The sequence below is a fragment of the Dipodomys merriami genome, unplaced genomic scaffold (assembly GCF_024711535.1).
Source record: "Dipodomys merriami isolate MVZ:Mamm:240054 unplaced genomic scaffold, mDipMer1.0.p SCAF_19, whole genome shotgun sequence".
NCBI lineage: Eukaryota > Metazoa > Chordata > Mammalia > Rodentia > Heteromyidae > Dipodomys > Dipodomys merriami.
The window spans coordinates 2678083-2701660 of NW_027203270.1; the positions used below are offsets into that span (position 1 = coordinate 2678083).

General features: G+C 45.5%; 1 protein-coding gene across 4 annotated transcripts in view; it reads left to right on the plus strand.

Moving 5' to 3' along the window:
• Nucleotides 1-23578, plus strand: part of Gas7 (growth arrest specific 7) — a 210202-nt gene that overhangs the window by 100982 nt on the left and 85642 nt on the right. The window contains exon 1 of one of the 4 annotated variants that reach the window (XM_070026965.1): nucleotides 9535-9552. The exons of 2 other annotated variants lie outside the window; for them this stretch is intronic. In XM_070026965.1, coding sequence (XP_069883066.1) covers nucleotides 9550-9552 — 3 coding nt within the window. In that variant the 5' untranslated portion in view covers nucleotides 9535-9549. Of the gene's footprint in view, nucleotides 1-9534; nucleotides 9553-18959; nucleotides 19113-23578 lie in introns of those variants that run through there. One more of the 4 variants, XM_070026966.1, reaches the window with a different exon arrangement.

Here is a 23578-nt window from a genome sequence, read left to right on the forward strand (position 1 = left end):
TGGATTTCTGTGGTATATATACACAATGGAATTCTATGCCTCCATCAGAAAGAATGACATTGCCCCATTTGTTAGGAAATGGAAAGATTTGGAAAAAATTATATTAAGTGAGGGAAGCCAGGCCCAAAGAAACATAGGTCCCATGGTTTCCCTTATTTGCAACAACTAGTATATGTCTGAGACAAGCAGAAACAGTCAGATAAGTTGATGTTAGGTGAAATGAACCCCAAGATAAAGATGCAAATGTTTTTTTCTTTCTTGCGATTGTTTCTAACATATTTATAAGATGATTTCTTTGTTGCTTTGTATGTCCCTCCCCCACAGTATAACCCCTGCTTTCACTGTATTTGATGTTGGTATAATTTGTAGAGGGGAAGGGAAAAAACAAATCATTCAAATGGGGATACAGGTGGACCCATTGCAGCAATGAGATGTACAAGTTGTTATGTTGAAAAATGAACTTTACAACTTTGGTGCGGGGATGGGGGACGGGGAGGGGGGATGGGGAGGAAAGGGATGGGAAGGGGAAACAAAGGAGGAGGCAACAATACTTGATAAGAAATGTACTCATTATCTTGCCCATGTACTTGTAACCCCTCTGTACAGTATTTTCACAATAATAAAAAAAAAAGAATGGTGGATTTCTAGGTTCTCTTGCAAAAGAGAACTGAGAACAAATGCAAAGCTCTTGATACACTGAGCCTGCCATGCCATCCTGAATGGCCACAAGGTGCTGATAATGAGTGGGGCAGATTTCCACTTTGTCACAGTGTCCACCCATCTCAGCTGCATGATCTACCAGCCCAGAGGCCAGTCTGGGAACAACTGCCATTATTATGTCATTTCAGATCTTTTTTCCCCCTTTATAGTAAAGGAAGGTAAAGGTAGTTCTCTTTGGTGTTAGCGAGTCAAATCCAGGCTTTCAGAGTTCAGCCTGGAAGGGAGGGACTCCTAGTCCCAATAAGCATGAGAGCTGAGCCTCTAGCTGCCCCTGCCTCTTGATTGGTGGACCAATAGGGGCTATTTGTTGGACCACCTAGTGTTGCCAGGCCCCCAAAACAAACTGCTCATAGCCACTTGATATGGCAATCTGTGGACTTCCTGCTAGAGTGTTGTTCCGTCCTTGGGTGCCTGTCAAAGCTCTTTGCTGTGGGGTTTTTCCTACCCACCCACTTAATAAGCCCCTTCTTCTTGGCACTGCTCTCCAGTTAATGAGGCTCCCAATAACAATGAGCTGTTACTGCTTATCTTTCAGGTCAGATTGGTAATGAGGGGTTTGGCTGGAAATGGCTTCCTCAGCAGCCTCCTCCTGGAGTGTGTGCCCTGGGAGGCAGGACCCCTAGATGCCACAGCTGAGCCCCAAGGCTCCATGGAGAAGTCCAGGGTGAGGAGAAATTACCGCTAGCCTGGGAGACAGAGCAGCAAGTTCAAACTGGCCTAATTATAAAATGAAATAAGAAGTACTCCCCTCCAGAAGTTTGTAAGGGTCAAATAAGCTATTATAGATCAAGTTACTAACCCACGATTAAATAGGGAATTCTTCAGCAACTAAGGATGGCACCAAGATCACATATGATGGTGCAGTGCAGGCACTAAGGACTGACTTTGATGGCATCTGATGGTAGAGAAAAGGGGGTGAATCTAGCTGTCTTTTTTTCTCCATTATCCAATCTGTTCCTTTCTCAGAAGCTTGAAGTCAGTGCAGGCAAGGGCGGGGGTGGGGGGGGGACTGTATTCTTGAGTGTACATGGTCATGGCCAGAGGGGTCCAATGAAGACACTCACAGGTCCTTTGGGGGGTAGGTTGTCAGGAGCTTGTGTGGTCTCTTTGCATCTCTTGGTCAAGAATGGTGTTGGTCTCCTAGTCCCCATGGCTTTCAGCCCCCTAAGTCCAAGGATCATGGTAGCCCCAGGAGGAATGGCAGCCTCAACCCCATGGGTCTTACTGGCATCTTTGAATGCTTTCCTGATTTCTAGTCTTACCATATGATTGTTCTTCCTCTTGTTCCTACTGCCAGCCTGGTCCATGTTTGGGAGGGTTAGAGCCTTATTCTGGTAAGTTCCATGCAGGTGATCAGGAAGCCCCTGCAATGGTAAGTCTCCCTGAGTGGCTTCTGCTGATGGCAGAATGATATCCAGGAACTCAATGGACATCACAAGGTGAATATCTACCACCTACCGGCATTCCTGTATTTCACTGAATCTTTACAAAAACCTGTGGGATCCATGTTGTATTTCTATGTTTCTGTCCAGTCAGGTGACTTGCCTAAGATCATGTGACTAGGAAACCACCATTCGAATCTGATTTGAAGTTCTGTGCCTGGCTGAAGGTAAACAGCCAGATCTGGAGGCAAACAAAGTTATCTGTGGCCAGCTGAGTTCTATCTGTCTCCCTTGCCCTCTGCCCAGGGTAATCACACATATGCTTTGTGTTGGGCATCTCTGTTGTATAAACTTTAGAAGCTTCTGGACTATTCCATGTCACCTTGTTTGAATGGAGCTTTGCATCTGAATCAGTGTGTGTGTGGCTGGGGTGCAGGGGAGAGGCAGGGGAGACAGGCAGAAGAGGATTTGGCAAGAGGGAAAATCAGGTGGGTTTCAGACTTCACTGTGTTGCCAGATGTTTCCTCCCTGGGCCTCTTCCCTTCACACAGCTCAGCTCACTGGCCACAAACAGCTGCGGGTGACTGGAGGTTGGGTAGAGGGGGCTGGATGGAGAGGACTACCTTTCCCAGAGCAGTGTGGAAGGAAGTCTTAAACGGGGCCTGCCTTGAGCTGCACCGTCTGAGCACATGCCCATTCTCTTCACCATGGCAGTGGTTCCACACTGGAAAGTCCACCCAACAGCACAGTACACCACATTCCTGAGTTGGGAGTCTGTGTACACTGAGCAAGGACTGACTGATGGATGTGTTCATGTCCTGACTTCCCCACCACTTCCTCCCTAAAGCTGATTTATCTCGCAGTGCCTGAAGGCCAAGTGGGTGGTGTCTTCCACACATGCCCAAGAGAACCTTCCCGCTTCCCTCTTAGGTGAAATATTAACACAGTATGCTGGATATGCCTTTCTCAGATTGCAGAGTTTTCACAGAGAAACTCCTACTATGCAGCTCAGATTGTTTTTTATCATTCAACAAATACATGTAAGTGTATTTGTACTGACCTTAATGGGCCTCATTACCCATTCCAGAGTCAGGCCATGATTCCATTAAATAGTCACTGCTTCCTCATCATTCCACAAATATTTATTGATCGCTCACAGAAACTCACAAAAGAATGAACTTGTCTCTCCAAGCTTGGCCTCCGTGGGATCGTTTCTTCGAATGTTCTAGGAGAAAGTTCCTCCTTGTCTCCCTCACTTCCTTTGTCCTTCTTTCCCTTCCTCCCTCTTTTCTCTCTCTCCTTCTCCCCCTTCCTCTTCCTTCTCCTCTTTTTCCTCCTCTATTCCCCCTTTTTTGCACACGATCAAACCCACAAATTCATTGGCTGGTGCTATATCAATTGAACCATGCCCTCAGCCCAAAATTTTGCTAGTTACTTAGTGATGGAATTGATCTGAGTTTGCTGCCCCCGATGGCTTTGAACTGCAGTCCTCCAGGTGAAGCTAGGATTATAGGCATGAGTCACCAGTGCCTGACTTAACTGAGCAATGTTCATTTAATGCCTGTCTCATGCATTTTCTTCTTTAGGTCATCCCTTTTTATGGTGGCTGAGTTTTTCCATCCTGACTTTCTGTTCCTCTTTCAAAGATTCCACAGCTTCTAGCATTCAGGCAGCTTCCTGAGATTCTTCTGAATTACTCTCTGTGATGTGCTCTGCCACTCTTCCGGTGAGACTCAGGATGGTGTTTCCTCACTCCAATTCTGTTGTGCCTCAGCCCTTCATCTCATTCATAAACAAGGTGGGAACAGTGGATGGGGCATGTGCCAACAGATGGAACCTATGGACTCCTGCTCTCTTGATACCAATCACATGGGAGAAAGTTGACTGCCCTTAGCAGAGCATGTACGTTTGATGATGCATGAATCTGTATCCAGGTCTCATTTTCAAATTGCCCACCCCTTTGTGCTGCCATTTTTTTTTCTTTTTTTTTTTTGGTTGTGAAGCTTGAACTCTAGGCGAGGGTGCTGTCCCTCAGCTCTTCAGCTCAAGGCTAGCTCTCTACCACTTGAGCCACAGCGCCACTTCCAGTTTTCTGGAAGTTTATTGGAGATAAGAGTCTCACTGACTCTCCTGCCTGGGCTGGCTTTAAACTGCCATCCTCAGATCTCAGTCTCCTCAGTAGCTAGGATTACAGGTGAGAGCCACCGGTGCCCAGCTGTACTGCCAGTTTTTAATGGCCTGCTTCTCTGACATTCCACATCTATGGAGTACATGGGAAATCACAATTTCTACTGTTGTCCAGGTTTGGCCTGTGGGTCCTGTACCTTTCAGAATGGTAAACAACTCTTCCAAGTCTCTTACCTATCCATCCTTCCCCCTACCCTGTTTCCTGAGAATCATTGATCCTAAGTAGACCATGGGGAAGGAAGAACATCCCCCATACCATATCTGTGCAGAGAGAACTAACTGAATTGGACACTGATAGTGCATACCTGTAATCCTTGCTACTCAGGAGGTTGAGATCTGACAATCAAAGTTTATAGCCAGCCCAAGCAGGACATTCTAAGAGACTCTTAACTCCAATTAGCCACCCAAAATTGCAAGCATAGGTGTGGGTCAAATGGTAGAGTTCCAGCCTTGGGTGATAAAACTTAGGAACAGTACCTAGGCCCTGAATTCAAACCCCAGTACTGGCACCAAAAATAAAATAAAATAAAAATAAAGAAGATTGACTGCTCAGGGACAAGGTCAATGTAAATCCTGCCCCAAAGATTAGAAGCAAGGAGTGGTAAAGGCACTATGCTTCTTTAACTGGTCTCTGTTTGTTCTATAAGGTCCTCGCTATTAGCTCCACTCAGGTGGTGTGTCCCAAGACTGTCCTTTTCTTCTTGTGGGTAGCCAAGCAGCAAGTTCATAGCAAGTTGACAGAGGCAGCCCCTTGATGCCTGCCCCATGCTCAACCCCATGGGAATCTTCTGTGCTTCTCTTCACTGTCTTGTTAACTGCCCTGTGGTGATCCAGACGCACATGCCAGGGACCATATTCCCGCCACCATGGTGATGTGGTCAGGAGATAATTCAAGTTTGGGTTTTCGGGGATTATATAAAGAACCCTCAAGCACATTTTGTGGGTGTTCCATCGTGTTTTATGCCCAGCCTGAGATAGTGTTTCTCAAAGTGTGCTCAAGTTTGCACGGAAGGATCTGCAAGATAATTTTAGATCACATTGAGGAGACAGTTTTAAAGTTACATTTATTTTAGCGTGTAACAGGAGAAAAAAATCGAAACAACCAAATCACATCCAGATTTCATAGATATTATTACTTAAGGCCAGGCTAAATTTAAATTGGTTATAAGTCAGTTTAAAAAAAATACTGAGTTCATTCATGAATGAGGTAGGAACACATCCATAACTCAGTAGTAGAGTGCTTGATTAGCATGTTCAAGGCCCTGGGTTAAATCCTCAACACAGCTGGGAAGTTTGGGAAGCACTGTACTAGGAAATCCCTTGAATTGGGGCTTCAAGAAGGTATATGTCTGTGCTGGTACCAGGACTTGAACTCAGGGTCTCATGTTCTTACTGCGTTTACTTGCATACGACTGGTACTCTTCCACTTGAACCACACCTCCATTCCAGGTGTTTGCTGGTTAACTGGAGATTGAGTCTTACAGACTTTTCTACCTGAGCTGGCTTGTAATCTTGATCCTCCAGATGCTCCTGAGCAGCTAGAATTACAGATGTGAGCCACTGGTGCTCAGCGTAGGAGGCCTTTTAAAATCAGTACCATTTATGATATGTTCATCTTTTATTAGAAATATTTTCTGGCATGGCCACATAGAAACTTTGGAAGGGAGGAGTCCGTGGACTCTGCCAACATTGATACAAGAACTTCCACTACAAGGAGCTGTCCACCCAGAATGGCCCTAGTTCTGCAGCCAACCATTCTGACTGCCCTGTTCACTTTCTTGCCTTCTTTTATCATGGCAGCTTAATATCTTCCTTCGTATCCACATATGCACTATTTCCTCATATACCTGTGATCCATTTGTATGTCCATCTCTAGTCCCACATAGACTAGGGTTTCTCTTTCCAAGATAAACAGTGACACCCTCCACACCAGTTCATGCTTTTGTGGACATTAACTACTTATTTCTTGAAGTAATTTGTTTCTCATTTGGCTTCTGTGACAAATTTCTAGAACTTGTATGAAGTATTTCCCATGTGGCCCTTAAGTACTGGGCACCAGCACCAGCACTTAAGTGAAAAGGCTAAGGGACAGTGTCCAGGCCCTGGGTTCAAGCCCCATTATTGGAAAACACACACACACACAACCACACACACACACACACACACACACACAACCACACAGGAGAGGAAATGATAAACTCAAGAAGCACCAGGAGAGAATTGATTTTCCAAAACTCAAGTTGAACTTTCTCCTCAATTTCCTTATGGACTTTGAAGCAATCTGAAGATTTTTACTACTTCCTCTGAAAATGCCACTTGTTCCATGAGCCACAGGACCAGACTGGTCCCCATGGACCACTGAATACTTTGAACTTGGATCCAAAGCCAGGAAACTCCACACATAGGCTCCAAACTGGGTCCCACCATTGATAGATCTCTGGGATCCTGGTTCTAGCATCTCTCATTCCCTATGGAAACAATCTCTCTCCTCCTGCCCTTCATCTCATCAGTCAGCTTCCAAGCTGCATATGTCTCTTGTATCTTGACCCTGGCACTCTGGTCAAGCCCTTCCTTCATATTCCTGCTGTGAGGAAGATTCTTTGTGTTCTCGGCAGCCACTTCCCTCCATCCTCCCAGACACCAGCAACCCCACCCACCTCTGGATTCTGAAAAACCCTTCTGTCTCCTGACTTCTCTCCTTTGGCACTGTTACACTCAACCCTGATTGCTCTCTTTATTTGGTTGTTTATGACTTGCCTTCCAAATTTCAGAAGTCAGAGCTTATTGTAATACTTGCCTACAACTTCCTCAGAATACAGGAAGTTAGTAACTGTGGGTTGGTTGTTCATAGAGTCAAAGGGCCACCTATGGGGTTGGGGGTGCTTGAGACCCTGTACCCTGGAGACTGCCTGGGCTGGGATGGTGACTAATCCTCTCTTCATGACTATAAAGCACTTAGAATGAGTCACCATCATATCCAGATGTTCTTTCTTATTAATTATCATCATAAGATAATACGATTCAGCCTACAGGAGGACAAGGGCCTGAAGTAAATGTGGCCTATTTGGTGGGTGGTTTTCCACTCCGTGGAAACAAAGAATAATCACAAGTGGATTGACTTTATCTGGCTCCATTAAACTCAGGAAAATTCTGATCCCTGGAAATGAGTTTCAGATTTCTGTTTTCACCAGTTCCCTAATGACTCTTATGGAGATAGGCAGCCTGTGCTGTAGAAACTTACCTGTTTGCAGAGGCAAGAGGAAAGGTCATTAGTGTATTTTCACAACCAGCCCAGAATTATTAATAAAGCAAAACTTATATGACTCCTGGATTGAGATGCTAGGATGAATCAGAAAGTCCATTATGGTATATTTGTGAGTCTATCAGACCATGAGAGATTAACATTGAGGTACCCTACCTAATGAATACAGTATCTCTCTAAATAGTATGCTTTGGTTAGTACAGGCCAGAGTACATTGGCTTCCAGTTTATTGGGGCTCAGAAAGGTCCTTGTGTCCTGAGAGGGGTTAGCACCAAACAACCTTAAAACTGTCACCTGTTTGTGATGATAAAACTAGAAAGTCTCAGATTATGACAGTTTCCCGGGTCATCTTAATTCCACAATGTTTTGCCCTGCCAGGCAATGTGTTTTGGCTGTTACCTTCTTTTGGTGGGGTCCTGCTCCCAAGAACACAGAACACCTTGGTCCTATATTGCATTTCTCAGCCTCATCTGGCCTTAGAGGTGTGTGGATCCCCCACCCAGCCTCTATCTAGTGCTACATAAAGAATGCCTAGTTCCTAGGCAGACACTAGTGGCTCACACCTATAGTCCTAGCTACTTGGGATCAACAGGATCAAAGCTGGAGGACAACTTAGATAGAAAAGTTGAGAGGTCTCACGGCTGGAGGCAGTGGTATACATCCTGGCTTTATGGGAGGCAGGGGTTGGGAGTAAAGTTGGGCAGTTTCAGGCAAGTTTAGACAGAAGTCTATGAGAATCCATCTCTGCAGAGGGAAACTGGACATGGTAGCCCGCATGTGTAATCCCAGCAATGATGGAAAGACTAAAATAGGCTCAGGCACATGTCTGGGTGGAAGTGAGAGCCTATTCTAAAATTGACTTGCAACCCCCCACCCCCAAAGCTTAGAGGTATGGCTCAAGTGGTCAAGCACCAAGCTAGCAAGCTTGAGGTCCTGAGTTCAAGCTCCAGTACCATGAAAGAATATAATAATTTTATGTAAAGAATCAGTTTCTAAAATCTCAGACAGCAAATGTGGAAGTATGTATAACTTCGAGCGCTGTCTCTAGCTGTTCTAGCTGCTTTCTAAACAGAAAGATCAATTTACCAAGGATCTACCTCTCTGCCTATACTGGTGGGTAGAGTCCCGCTCTTGGAGACCCATCCTGTTTTCACTTGTAACTAACATGGAACAAGCAACTGAGATACACAATGTTACTTGCCCCTCTTTTGCCCACTGCCCATTCAAGGTTTGAGAATGGTGAGAGTAGACTGGAGGTCAAGGCCAGGGAGCTACTACATCTCATTCTTCTGTGGGGTACCAGATGGCCAGGCTTGGATGTGTTTCACACAATGTTTCTTTGAAGGAACATTCTCCATCTTTTATTTTTATGTCCATTTTCATCTGGCCTTGGGTTCACACAGCTGGGACCCGGGCTGACGCCAGAGCTGTGTCTTAGGACTGGAAAAAAAAAGTTGGCTGAAACTTTCTTCAAGCAGGACTTACATAGGCCCAGGAAATCGTTCTTAAAATTCAGTGGACAAAGCCACTCTTGTACACAGGCCTGGCCGGGTGGGAAGCATCTGGTCAGTGATACAGGCTTGGCTATTGTATGCTATGACCTTAACCAATTTTTTTAAGCTGAGAAAGGGAGGAAAATGAGGGAATGGGATGGGGTGGGGGGCAAGGAATGAAGTCCTCCAGAAACTTTGCATCTGGAAAGTTCAGAATGAGTTGTTGATTTCCCAATAGGCACTGGAGCAGATTTGGAAGGAACTATGCAATGTAGTGGGTTCTTTATGAAAGAACCACAACAAGGAAAGCCACAGAACATCCTCCAGGGGTGTCCGGAGTGCTAGCCCTGGGCTGGCTGCTTGCCTCAGCCTCACTTCCAACAGAGCTGAGCAGAGCATATTCTCACGAGGAAGCTGCTAGGATCTCAGCCCTGAACCTGTGGTTTCAGATCAGCCCCGAGTCTGTCCAGGGCAGCAGCTCCCAGGGAGGACTAGCTGATCGCTGATGGTAAGAGTCGATTCTGCAATCAGGTGCTCAGTGTGTCTCTGCATGTTGCTAAAATGCCTTCCAGAGTTTAAGGAGGTTGTCCTGAAAAATCCTCTGATATTTGTGTTCTGCTTAAAGTTCTACTTAGTTAGCCTCAAAGATCTAGGGACCCTGTGTGTTTGGGGTTACCTTTCATATACCCAAGCATGAGTAGGGAGAAAAGTCTTGGTCTGTTATGTGAAGTATCAGGAGGGGATGGGTTAGAGTTGAGAAGAGGTATTTGTAGAGGGAAGGGCTCTTGGGGGTGGTATTCAAAGGCATATGCTGAAGAAACTGAAAAGTAATGTGGATTTATAGTGGTGTGTGTATAGGGACGCTTATATGCATGTGCAGGTACATGTGTACATGCATGTTACTGAGGCTTGAACACAGGGCCTAGGTGTTGTACCTTAGTTGTTTCAGTCGAGGCTGGTGCTTTAGTACTTGAGCCATACCCCTCACTTTTCTCTTTGCTAGTTCATTGGAGATAAGAGTCTCACTTTCCTGCCCAGGCTGGCTTTGAACCAGGATCCTAAGATCTCAGCTTCCTGAGTGGCTAGGATTATAGGTGTGAGCCATTGGGCCTTGCTGGACTTATACTCTTAATACTCCTTTACTTAACCCTTTCCCCCTGAAATGAAATGTGGCTTCTAGCTTCTTCCCAATGCCTCATTTCTACCTGGGACACATGGCGGGGGGGGGGGGGGGGGCTGTAAAACTCTTTAGGAAGCCAAAGGGAAGTTATTGGTGGCCTCTGTTCCACAAAAGGCAGTTAGTGATCCACTCACTCAGGGTACTATGGGTCCCAGTTCCGCTGATGCTTTCTTCCAACTTGATAGTGGGGGGTGGGGGGAGGGTGCCAGGAAAGGATGAAATTTAGAGGCAGTAAGCCGAGTTTGGCCAATCTGTGTGCCTTCAGAAGCTACGCTTCCCCTGCTCAAAAGTCCACATGTATTTGAAGCGCCAGGGGCCCCGTGAAACACAGATCTGGTGGTAGGGCGGAACTGGGACTCCACTTTTCCTGTAGGCTGGCAGAGAACACCCGTGCTAAAAGGTAGGGATCCATCCTTGGGGAATTATGCTGTACGGAGCCCGGAGTGGCCCATCAAGTTTCAGCTACCCAGACTCTGACTGTAGAGTACAGGCAATGCTGGTGGGTCTGGTTTGGTGAACCATGGGTGGGTGGGGGTTGGGGAGATGGTTCTGGGCAATGAGAAATGAGCAAAGAAGATGAACACACGAGCCCAAGCCAGCATGTTGGCAGCAATGGGGCATTGGAACGCAGGGGCCATTGGTGGGGTGTGCCTAAGCTGATGTAGAGTGTGTGTTTGGGTACACTGGGAAGAGTGAGCCAGGTATGCTAACTTCAAAGTAGGCAGACACAGAACAATTCCACTGGAACTACCTGTGGTGTGGGCAGGTGAACTGTGACATCAGAGTGCCATAGAGGATGGACACAGAAACAGAAGCCCAGGGTACCAGGGTAGAAATCCAGGGTGTAAGCAACTAGAACTTAGACCTCAAGTGGAAGGGGTGGAAAGGCCCCATGGGTGGAGAGGTGGAATCCCAGGTGTTTGGGACTTGGGAAGTGTTACTTCCAAATCATGTATGCATTGAATTGGACTTTTATCCTCCTGCAAAAACAAAAACAAAACCAACCAAACAACAACAACAACAAAACTGGTACATCCTTAGCTGACTGCCTATAATCCTAGCACTCAAGAGGCTGAAATCCAGAGGACTGAGGTTCGAGGCCAGCAAGCATAGAAGATCCTGTGCCTCCAGGTTATCAGAAAAAAAAGTGAGGCTGGTGGAGGCTCAATGTTTGAGGGGCAGCCCTGAGGAAGAAAGCTAAGCTAATCTTAAGGGCCTGAGTTCAGACCCCAGTACCACCCTCCTCCACAAATGGTATTTTCTTAGGACAGACACACTAATACTAACATTTAGAATCGTTGACATGTATTAACAATAAGGCAATGTAGACTGTTAAGTTCCACTTTTAAGAGATGAGGAAATTGAGGCCTTCTGCAGAGATGAAGCCAGTTGCTTAAGATCTCACAGCCAGATCATGGCAACTCTGGGCCTGGACTTATAAGTCAGGACTTATACCCTCTGCTCTTTGCAAGCTGGCATCATGAGATGCTAAGTCTCAGCCTCCGCTCTGTGGTCCTTAGCTGCCACCCCTTCATGTGCCTCAAGGATTCAGTAGCAGGAGCTTGATGGATCACTCCTGCTCCTCTCAGAAGCTGCTGCCACCCCCATTGGGTTTCATCTCCCTCTGGGCTCATGGTTAGAACCAATTAGGGGAGGCAGAAGTCTTTGATTGGAGTCACTGGGTCCACAGGCAGCTGGCACTACAGAGTAACTGAAGCCAGTCTGCAGGGTGAGACTAGCTACTTCTGCTTTCATTTGGTGCCCGCAGGCCTCCGCAGCTCTCAAAGAGTGACCACAGAGCTGGGCCAGCTGGATGGCAGCCACACATGGTGAGCTCTCCAGCTACTGAGCTACCACCTGCCACCCCCTCTCCCTGAGGAAGCCTGCTTTTTTCCCCAGAGCCTCTGCAGGGAACCACTACAGCCCTCAACCCCCATGAATTTTTTTCTGATATGTAGTTCCTTCCTATGCCATGCCACCTTTTTCTCAGGCTATCACCCCTGCAAAGGGCAATTTGACCAAGAATCTTCTAGATAGGTCTCAACCCAACCAAGAGCTCCCTGGAAATGGTGCTCCAAGATACCCTTCGAAAGTATCTTCTTGGCCAGGATAAATAATCACCAACGCTGTCCATCCAAGCTTGCATAGAGATTCTAGGGGGTAATTTTGAGATGATTAACCTTCAAGGTTAGAAGAAGTGCTAAACTCAGATCCAAATCCTTGTTTGAACAAAGTGGGACTTTTCAATATTTAGCTGGCTGATACAATGACCTGTGAGAGGACGAAAGGAGAATTCCAGAGCTGTCAGACTCCTTGTACAGATGTAGGATCATGGCCGCAGTCTTACATCCTGGTCTGGACATATGGCTGATGGCTGATTTTTGCTTCTATTACCTTATTGATGCCTTTGATACCATTTTGAAGCTTTCTATGTTGTTGTTGTTGGTGGTGGTGGTGGTGGTGGTGATGTGTGTGTATATGTGTGTGTGTGTGTGTGTGTGTGTGTGTGTGTGTGTGTGTGTGTATGTTAGTACTATGTCTTGAATTTAGGATCTGGGTTCTTTCCCTTAGTTTTTTTTTTTTTTTTTTTTTTTTTGGTCCGGTCATGGGCCTGAACTCTGGGCCTGGGCATTGCCCCTCAACTCTTCAGCTCAAGGCTAGCGCTCTACCACTTGAGCCACAGCGCCACTTCCAGCCCTTTTTTTTCTGCTTATGTGGTGCTGAGGAATCGAACTCAGGGCCTCATGCATGCAAGGCAAGCGCTCTACCACTGAACCACCTTCCCAGCCCCCTTTGCTTTTTTGATCAAGGCTGGCACCCTACCACTTGAACCATACCTTCACTTCTGGATTTTTGCCAGTTAACTGGAGATAAGAGTCTCATGGATTTTTCTGCCAAGGATAGTTCTGAACAACAGTTCTCAGATCTCGGCCTTCTGAAGAGCTAGGATGACAGGCGTGAGCCACCAGCACCTGGCTCCTTTGTAAGCTTTTATTCATTGTTTTTCTTGCTAGACATCAAATCCAAGGCCTTGAGTGCATTAGGTAAGAGCTCTACACTGAGCCACATGCCTAGACCATAGATTGGGCTTTTCTTCTACCAAGTTCAAGCTGCATTTGGCTAAGGAAATGAAAAGCTATCTAGACCAACAGATTGGAGACCTCTTCCTCTTTAGAGCCCATAAAGAATTTGGCGGAAATATGCAGTAAGGAATAATAATGTTTTATGGACATTTGTATTCCTTGCCAAGATGTCTCTGTTGCCTCTTTTGTTTATGTGGCGGCTGCTTTTGCAAGCTGAGCTGGACATCTAAATGCTTTGAAATATCCCTGGTGGGGGTGTCAGGCTCCACTACAAAAGATGTCCCTTGGGTCCTAGAACCTCCATCTTCAACACTTCAAACGCCTCCTCCTTGCGCCCAGCTCCAATGAGGAAACAGAGGCCCAGACTGACCATAGAAAGGGAACACAGCACCTCTTTGTGTTCGAGCCAGTGTGATTTTTGCTAATGTTTTTATCATCTGAAATTGGAGGGAAGCTATCAGGATGGCCCATGGTATTCTCTCATGACCAGGAAACAGGTAGGAGGCATGAACCCACATTCCTCAGCGCCCCCTGCTTTTCCCCCACACACACCAGCAAGGGAGTTGAAGAAAATGACTCTGTGAGCCAATGGTTGGAGCTATAGTATAGATATGGTTTGAGTGTGTCCCTCCAAGATTCATATGCTAGAAACTTGGTCCTCAACTATGGACATGTTGAAGGGCGGAACCTTTAAGAAGTAATAGCTTATAGTTGGGTCATGGGTCAGAAAGGCTTAAGGCTGGTCTCACTGAGTAAGTTGGGGTGAAGAAGGGTTGTTATAATGCAGAGACATCCCACATGCTTGGTCCCTCCTGCATTCTGTCAACCTCCTTCCTGCTTCTCCACCATGCGGTCATACTAGTGCTGTGCTCTCTCTGACCTCCAAAACTGTGAGCTAAACGAACTTGAGTATCCAGCCTCACGTGTTTTGTTAGAGGAATTCATAACAGACTAATATAGCTGGTGAGAAGAACCCCTCAGATTCTCTTGCTTGGAAAGGCAGATGCTGGCCTAGGCTACCAGGAGCCAGCTGCCTCACCTTTTAATTGTGTTAGAACACCAGGACCAGGTGGATAATAGCAGGACGATGGGATTCTTCTGGGGTTTCAAAACCCAAGAGTCAAGATGGAGTCAAAGTCCTCCTTCTTGAGAGAAGTCCTCTGTTTTCAGGAGTTCCCTCTCTAAAACCCAAGTCAAAGGGCTTCAGATATCAGCTTTGAACCTCTATAAGAGGCTCAATGAGTGACTTTGGTATTCAGTTAGGAATTTGATTGTGCCAGTTAGTCATTAATGAAATTTTTTCAAATGATTCAGAGGAGAGGGTGTCTCTCCAATCCCTGTCATGCTGTGTCATGATGCTAGGAAGAGCCACCAGCAGAAAAGACCAGCGATCTCAGATCGGAGAAGTATATGGCATCCAGGGTGCGATGACTAATCTCGACTACGAACTTGACTGGACCGAGAGACACCTAGGAGATGAGGAAAGCACACCTCCAGGTGTGTCTACGAAAGGTTTCTTGAGGGCCATGATATCAGGAATGCTTTCACTCATCGATGGATTCAAAACCTGACTAGATTATTGCAAGGTAGGAGAAGAGAGTAGGTCACTCGGGACATGTCTTTGGGAGTTGTATCTTTCTGTGACCTTCTTGTTAACTGCTCTACTCTGCTTCTTGTCCACCATGAGGTGAGGAGTTCCTCTACCATGTACATCTGTTGCTATGATGTTCTGCCCAAAGCACATAAGGCCCAATGACCATGGACTGAACTTTTGAAACCATGAGCCAAAATAAATCTTTCCTCCCTTAAGTTGTTTTGTCAGGTATTTTGTCATAGTTAGGCAAAAGTACTACACAGGGTCTTCTACATTTCTTGCATTGTCCAATAATTGGCCTACAGTCAGCATTAATTAGCCTTTCTGTCTTGATATCTGAGGAGCAATGACTGTAAACATCTTTTCCTGTAGGCTTGGAGAAGTGAGGGCTCATGTGTAAAGGAATGTGTACAAAGCTCAGAGAGAACATCTCTTTTTGCTTTCTTCTTCTCCTAGACTAGACCCTTGAAGGATATGAAATGACTTTCTAACCTAGGAGGAGGCCACCACACACATCCATATAGTTCGCAGGATCATTTATAAATCTTTTCATTAATTCTCCCCTCCCCTCTCCTCCCCAGAGACCCCCCCCCCATGTTTTCTAACTTAGCAAATTTCCCCGTGATGGTTGACTTCCTGTCTCCTTAATGCATGGACTCCATTGTAATTGTGTTCATCAAAATTCCTGACTAACCAGATCACTCCATTCCTTTATAGGGTTAGAAAATAGACACTATTGTTCTGTGTCCTCTTACTGCTGGGTCCTGAAAAACACACCCAGTGGTCTGATTGGCCTTCAGAGAAGCACTGGGGGCTTGCTAGTAGATATTTAGCATAATGGGACCTTCACAGAACCTACCAGGAACTAGATCAGTCTGGAAATGTCCATTGGCTGGCAGAGTTGTGGGTATTGGGAGAAAACTCCTCCTAGTGGACACCAGTGACAGCCTTTGTGGGGTTTCCTCCCACTACTTCATCGTGACATGTAGGGTGGCGGAGAGATGTAGCTGATGTAGTGAGGAAACACAGAGGGGAAATACAGTTGGCCACCTGGCCCAGCACCCCAACTTAGGCACAGTCTTAGACGTGGTAGGTTCAGGGGTCTGAGTTGTGTAAGTGGCAGACTGAAGCCAGTGAAATATGAATTATGCCACCCATCCATCTACCCCACACAGTGAAGTCTTAAATATGGTCAAATATGGGCTAGGGGGAGACCTGTACATTCATGATTTAGGGCTGTGTTGAGCTTTGGCCCTGAGAACCCTGTGAAGACGTCTACAGTCAAACAGGTGAGAGATCTGTGAGTTCCACCACTTCCTGCTGGGCTTTCCTTCAGCTTGCAAAGGCTTTTGGCCCCAGCGCATCCACCTCAGAGGATTCCAGGGCTCCCAATTCCCTCTCCACACCTATGGCCCACAGTGCCAATGAAAGATGGTAGAGGTGTCTCAAAGTACCAGGGCCTTTGTTCTCCAAGGACCCTTCCCAGATGTTGTGTTGTCTTAGCTTGGGAAGCTTGATCTAGACAGAAGCTGGACGCCTATGCCAAATCATCTCTAGATTATGTGGGCTACTAAACCCAATATAAACAACATCTTTATAAAGTTTGTTAAAGGGTCTGGAGCATCTAGGGACTTGGGTACCCATGAGATTCTGGAATCAATTTCCTATAGGTACTTGGGGACGTGTACTTTTACTTTTACTAAGAAACATCATCCGCAAGTGGTATTTCTGAGCCCTTGTCTATAAACAGATTTCTGTCACCCTCCTTGTTATGGTTGGCTTTGCACCATCTGAGGGTCCATCTCCATAACACTGGAGGTGACTTTTGAGATGTGGCCACACAGACATCAGAGACCAGCCTTGTTTTTATTCTGCATTTTCCATCTTCTCACCTAAGTGACCAGAGAAGTTAAGCCTTATCCATTTTGCTCTTTTAAATGCTGCTTCGTCTGGAACATTGTAGGACTAACCATGCGACACAGGTGGAGAGGGATTGTTCCTAAATCTTTCTTATACTTTTGGTGGGGTGGGGGAGGGTGCACACATGCTGGTACTGGAGCTTGAAGTCAGGGCCTAGGCACTGTCCCTTAGCTTTTTGTGCACAAGGCTGGTGCTTCTTCATTTGAGCCATAGCTCCACTTCCAGCTTTTCACTGGTTAATTGGAGATAAGAGTCTCATCATTTTGCTGCCAAGGCTGGCTTTGAACCATGATCTTCAGATCTCAGCCTCCTGAGTAGCTAGGATTACAGGCATGAGCCATCAGTACCCAGCAACAATTCCTTTTTGATTAGAGCCTATGTTCCTGCCAGTATCTATTTCTTGGCTTGCTATTCTGCCCTCTCCTCACCCCCTTTTATTCTTTGCATTCTGGGAAGGAAATTCTCCACTTTGTTTTACACATGACTAATTCACTTGTCTTTCTGCAATACAAATTCTCCATTTTATTGCAACTAGTGTGCATTTCCCTTCTGTTACAACTCCTTCAAATTTCCCTATAATTGTTACCATTTCCTACTCCTTGTTTATGTAATTTTGTTTTCCTCTTCCCACCAAGTTGCATTTTTGTTTTTCATTGGTTTATTCTTTCCTGACATCACTGATGTTCTGTCTTTCTGTCTCCTTTAAGCTTGCTCAGTAGTTTCCTGTAGCATTTCTCCTGGGTACCGTAGGTGGATCCTATGAAACAGTCGACTAGAAGTTTCCATGTACTTTCTCTAGGTGTAGAAGCCCTCTGCCTCTCCCTTCACTCCTTGCCTGGTGCATTCAGTCAGATCCACACTGAGCTAAGTAGAGCACACATGTGGTTCTGGATGTTACTCTCTGTGTAGCTATTTTGTGAAACAGCCTCCTCAAATCTCTTTGCAGCCCAGGTCCTACTAAAATTCCTAATTCCTTCCACTTACTATGGATAACAGGGCAGTGCCCCTGACATCTTTGTTTTTTTTTCAGTGATGCCAGTATGGGTCCTGAACTCAGGGCCTGGACACTGTCCTTTTGGCTCAATGAGAGTATTCTACCATTTGGGCCACAGCTCCACTCTGGGTTTTTTTTTGTGGTTAGTTGGAGATAAGAGTCTCAGAGACTCTTCTGCCTGGGCTGGCTTCAAACCAAGACCCTCAGATCTCAGTCTTCTGAGTAGCTAGTATTACAGGCATGAGCCACAGGGTCTAGTGGCCCTTAGAAATCACATAGTCTTTTTGTGTTGATATGATGAAATCAGCTCCTCCCCCTTCTCTTCTATTCTCCCTTTATTGTCTTCATTCACTTTCCCTTCATCTACCTCCTGGCCAATTTTTGAATCTCCTGTCTTATGAAGACACCACCAAGGACCCAGCCTGTCTCCTAGGAAACTACTTGCAAAGACCACATTCCTCAGAATACATGGAGCCACTGCCTGGGCTTCCTACTTCCTCCCTAACCAGTTTCTGGGAATCCCAATCTCTGAGTACATAGGATGGTTCCAGCGCTATAGCAGGGGGAGGGAAGAGACACAGTACTTTCACCTAGATGTCCAGCATTCTAGCAGACAGACTCAGAAGCCACTACATCACCGTGGGAGGTAGAGTGACCATGAGCAGCTGTTCCCAGCTCTGTGTATGAATCGTCCACCCAAACAGGCAAAAAGGCAAGAACTGCAGGTCATTGGCCACTCTCCTTTCCATCTTGGTCTTGCTGATGCTCCTTTATAGCTGCCATCGCAAACTGACCTCTGCTGGGCACAGAAGTGGCAGGAGAAGCTGCCTGGCCATTGTGATGACCCAAAGCTAAATAGTAATAAACTAAATTTCCAAGGGACCAAGATCTCCCGGAAACAACCAGCCATACCCTGGCTACTGATGGGTGTCCAGGTGGCTACGGGGTTGAGGAAGGGAGAACATGTTGGTGAGTTCTTTGTGGAGGAGCCTTCAAGCAGTGCCAATCACAGCACTGGGCTCATTAGCAGTCATTGTCATGGCAACGGGTCTGCCAGAAAGTGGCTCGTTAGGCTGACAACTTCAGAGGTGTTATATATAGATCTGGGTGTGGGGGGAGAGGGGGTGCAGAGCCCTGTGGATATGCCTTTCTTTAGAGCTCCTATTGCTGCTGGTTTTGAGGTGTGAGAAGACGCAGAACAGGGACCTTAAAACTCTCTGATCTGGCTGCTAAATCAAGGGTCTGCCGGCCACTCGGTTTACACCTGCATACTTGTATTTCCTCACTGCTTCTGAAGGTAAGAGACAGGTGCTCCCAGAAAGTGTCCCGCAGATGGAGTTCATCCGAGGATGAACTTGAACTTGAACTTGAAAAGTGGCGGAGGCTGTGGGGACTTGAGTGTAGGGGTTGGTACTGTCTGGATGCTGCAAATCCAACCTCAAATCTTTCTTAAAATAGTCTGCTTGAAGGGCTTGAGGTTAGGGGAAAGGATCCTTCTCTTTCAAAAGTAACTGGGGCTTCACGCTGTCTTTCTACAAATTGCGCTTATTAAAATTTTATTTTCCCTCCTGGTTTCCATTTCTGAGGTGATGATTTTTCCTAGGTGGCTTCTACTCATACAGTACAGCCACAGCCAGTGGGGGGACTCTCCTGGGGGTGTGGGCAGAAAATTCAGGTCCCCAGACCCTTGCTTGATTAGGAGGGGAGTAGAATTGGGACAGAAGAATATGCATTTTAACCCACATTCCAGGTAACTGTTAGAGGTATACCAAATGGATCACATTTCCAAAAATACTGCCGTTGGGGAATTTGGGTTTGGGGGGCTTTGTTTCAGAGATTGTTTTTTTTGTTCTTAGTTTTTCAGTGTGTTTTCATTTGGCTTGCTTTGTTTAAATTGGGGGGGGGGTCCGTGTGCACGCACACACATGTGCCAGTATTGGAGCTTGAACTACCAAGCCTGGGCCCTGTCCCTTCGAATCTGCTCAAAGCCAGCATTCTACCACTGGAGCTATACCTCCCTTTGTGGCTTTTTGATAGATAAGAGTCCCACAGACTTTCCTGCCTGAGCTGGCTTCAAACCATGATCCTCAGATCTCAGCCTCCTGAGTGGTGAGGATTATAGGCATAAGCCATCAGCACCCAGCCTGATTTGGTTTTTGTTGTTGTTTGTTTTGTGTTTTCCTTTTTTTGAGATAGGGTCCCAGGTTGGCCTGACATTCCCAAGTGATGGAATTCTGGGTTGAATACCCATACTCAGCTGGGTTATTGGTTTTTAATCTCTGGTGACTTCCCTTGCTAAGCGTACTTATTTTATTTGCAAAAGTGGACTGGATTGCTACATTAGAAGAAAATTTTTCAGTTGTGTTTTAAGCAAACAGACACAGCAGTCAGCCTACAGCTAGGGAACGTGACGGCCTGCGTGAGGGTGGTGATATTTTTGCACATCTTCCAAGAAGGCATATGCTCACTTGGAGACTGTTAAGATGGGCAGGAGGTTTGGGCCTGAGCTGTCATCCTCCTTGGGTGGGAGCTGGAGGTCAGGTGGTCCAGGAAAATGCATGGAGCTAATTATGGTTAGCTGAGGAGTGCAGTGGGGGAATTAGATGGATTGATGGAAACTTGGTTTTGACTAAGTAAAATTCTCTAGAACAGGGAACTGAGTAAAATTCTCTAGAACAAGGCTGAGGCATAGCTCAAGTAGTACTGCTGGCTTAGCAAGCATGCGTAGCACATATGAAGTCCCAAGTTCCATCCTCAGTAGCATTTAGAAGTTCTCTATAGTAAAAGCAATGTATTTTTGGTCTGATTGGTTGATTGTGGAGAGAGGGAGGGTGTTAGGGACTTCACACATGCAAAGCATGTGCTATACCATTGAGCTATCGCTCGCCCTGAAACTTGTGTCTTAAAGCAGTTTGTTTGTTTGTTTGTTTGTTTTACAATTTGACTTGCTTACCGTACTAGACAAGTTATTCAAGATTGTGACTCTAAGACTCCTTGGGTTTTTTTTTGGGGGGGGGGTGTTTGTTTTTTGTTTGTTTGTTTGTTTTTTGGGTCCAGTCGTGGGGCCTGAACTCTGGGCCTGGGCACTGTCCCTCAGCTCTTCAGCTCAAGGCTAGCACTCTACCACTTGAGCCACAGAGCCACTTCCGGCTTTTTTTTCTTTTTTGCTTGTGTGGTGCTGAGGAATCGAACCCAGGGCCTCATGCATGCAAGGCACGCGCTCTACCACTGAGCCACCTTCCCAGCCCCTCCTTGTTTTTATTCCTTTTTTAAAATGGGAATAACTGCCATCTGTGAGGGAGGCTAGTTATAAAAGATTTGGTGATTGTGTGAAGCTCCTCACCCAGACTCTGGTGTGCTATACACATGTGATCATTGGTCTGAGTTGTTACTGATGGGTAGAAATGATATCTGACTGTGATCTTCTTGGAGAACCCTACTAGAGTAGAGTTTTGAAGAGGTCTAGAAATCTCTCAATATTATATAGGAAATTGGGTCAAATACACAAACTTGGCCACTAGTGTTTATAGTGACATTATTCATAATGGTCCCAAAGTAAACATAACTCAAATGACAATCTGTGGGTAGATGATAAACAAAATAGAGTAGCTTCATAGTATTCTGAAAGTCTTTTAAATGATGTGTCGGTACAACGTGCTATAACATGAATAACCTTTACACCCATTTGGGAGAGTAGGCAGAAGCTTGGTAGGTTTTGTCACATTCCTAGAGAATAGATTATCATGTGTGGTTGAGCAAGTTGTTTACTCAACAAATAAGGGTAGATGGAAAGAACTGAAAACCCATCCTGATGCTCTGGTCCATGGATAGCTCCCCCTGGAGGAGCAGACAGGATTTACTAATTCCAACAAACACTCAGGCATTAGATTCTGAGCATGTGAGCTAAAGGAAACTACCTCCAGCTCCTGCCACTGTATTCTGCCATCTCTGGTCCTGTTCTTTTTTCCCTAGCACCATGGCCTGTTTCTTGCTCCCTTGCTTCCTTAGAGAAAGAGCTGATAGATTGGAAGAGAGAAGGACTAAAGGAGGGAAGAAAACTAATTAGAAAGAAAGTTGGAAGAGTAAGATGTTTTTATTGTAAAATACAGATAACATAAAGTTGAGCATTCATGATTTATATACTCATAATATTACATAACCACAACAATGAATTTTTCTATCCCCAGAGGGAAACCCTGTACCCTTTATCCCTTGGAAAACCTTAGTGTATTTCTATCTCTGTGGCTTTGCTGTTCTGGATGCTTTTTCAACATACAGTGATGCAACATGTGGCTTTTTTTGTCTGACATATTTTTACTTAGTATACCATGTTAATGGCTTATCTATATTATAGCATGAATTACTGTTCTATTTTTCTTTTCCTTTCCTTTCCCTTTCTCTCTTTCCTTCTTTCTTTTCTTTCCTCCTTCCTTCCTTTTTTTCTCTCTCTCTGTCTTTCTTCCTTTCTCTCCCACCCTTCCTTCCTTCCTTCTTTTCTTTTCTTTTTGCCACTAGTAGAGTTTGAACTCAAGGCATTTTACTTTAGTTCCAGCTTTTTCACCCAAGATTTTCATGTATTTGTCTTCAGATTTCAGCCTTCTGAGTAGCTAAGGATTACAGGTATTAATCATTGGCACCTGGTTTTTCTATTTCTTTTAATTTCTGAATACAATCCATTGTATGTGTGTACCACATTTTATTTATCCATCCACCCATGGACCAGAATTTGGCTTACTTCTACTGGTTGACCTTATAAATAGTGTTACCATGAACCTGTTTCAAGTTTCCTGCTTAGATTTTATCTTAATGCTTGTTTACAGTTTATGAGGTGCTACCCATTTGTTTCCATAGCATTTGCTTCTTGATTTGTTTGAGGTCAACTAGTAGAAGGAATCTCTTTCTAAGAGAGAAGAGGATGCCACGTGCCATTGGCTCACACTTGTAATCCTAACCACTCAGGAAGATTAGATCTGTGGATCACAGTTCAAAACTCACCCAGGCAGGAAAGTCTGTGAGACACTTCTCTCCAATTAACTACCAAAATGGTTCTAAAAGTAGAGTGCTAGCCTTGAGCAAAAAAGCCCAGGTCCTGAGTTCAAGTTCCAGGGCCAGCACCATCTCCCCAAAAGATGGAGAGAGAGAGAGAGAGAGAGAGAGAGAGAGAGAGAGAGAGAGAGAGAGAGAGAGAGAGAGAGAGAGAGAGAGAGAGAGAGAGAGGGGAGAGAGAGAGAGAGAGAGAGAGAGAGAGAGAGAGAGAGAGAGAGAGAGAGAAACTTTAGTTGCCACTGGAGATGGAGGCAGTCAGGTGGCAGGCAGGGAAGCAGACTTACCTGACATGGAGTCTGTCCTTACTAGTGACAGAATTAAGAAATAGGCCATGTTGTCCTGGTGTGCCTTCTTCTTCCCATTTTTTGGTGTATCTTAGCATTCCTAGGCCCTGTATTTCAAGTACCTCTATGAAAGGCCCTGAATTTTGTAGCTAAGGAAGACCAGTGAGAAGTTACTAGATCTTCCTTGATCAAAGTATCCTCTTATGGAAACTGGGGCTTGTTCTGAGCTCACAGGGTTGTTTATTATCTAGCTATCTATCTCTACTTAAATTTATTTATTCTTACAGGGTTATTTAGATAAAGAAGGCAGAGTGTTTCTAAAGAGGTAGCACTATGCAATTGGGAAGAAAGTCAGGCCCTTTTGGTTCCTTTGTAAGTGGGGCCCAGGGGTTTGAAGGTCCCTGTCCACTCCCAGCCCATAGAGGGGCACTCC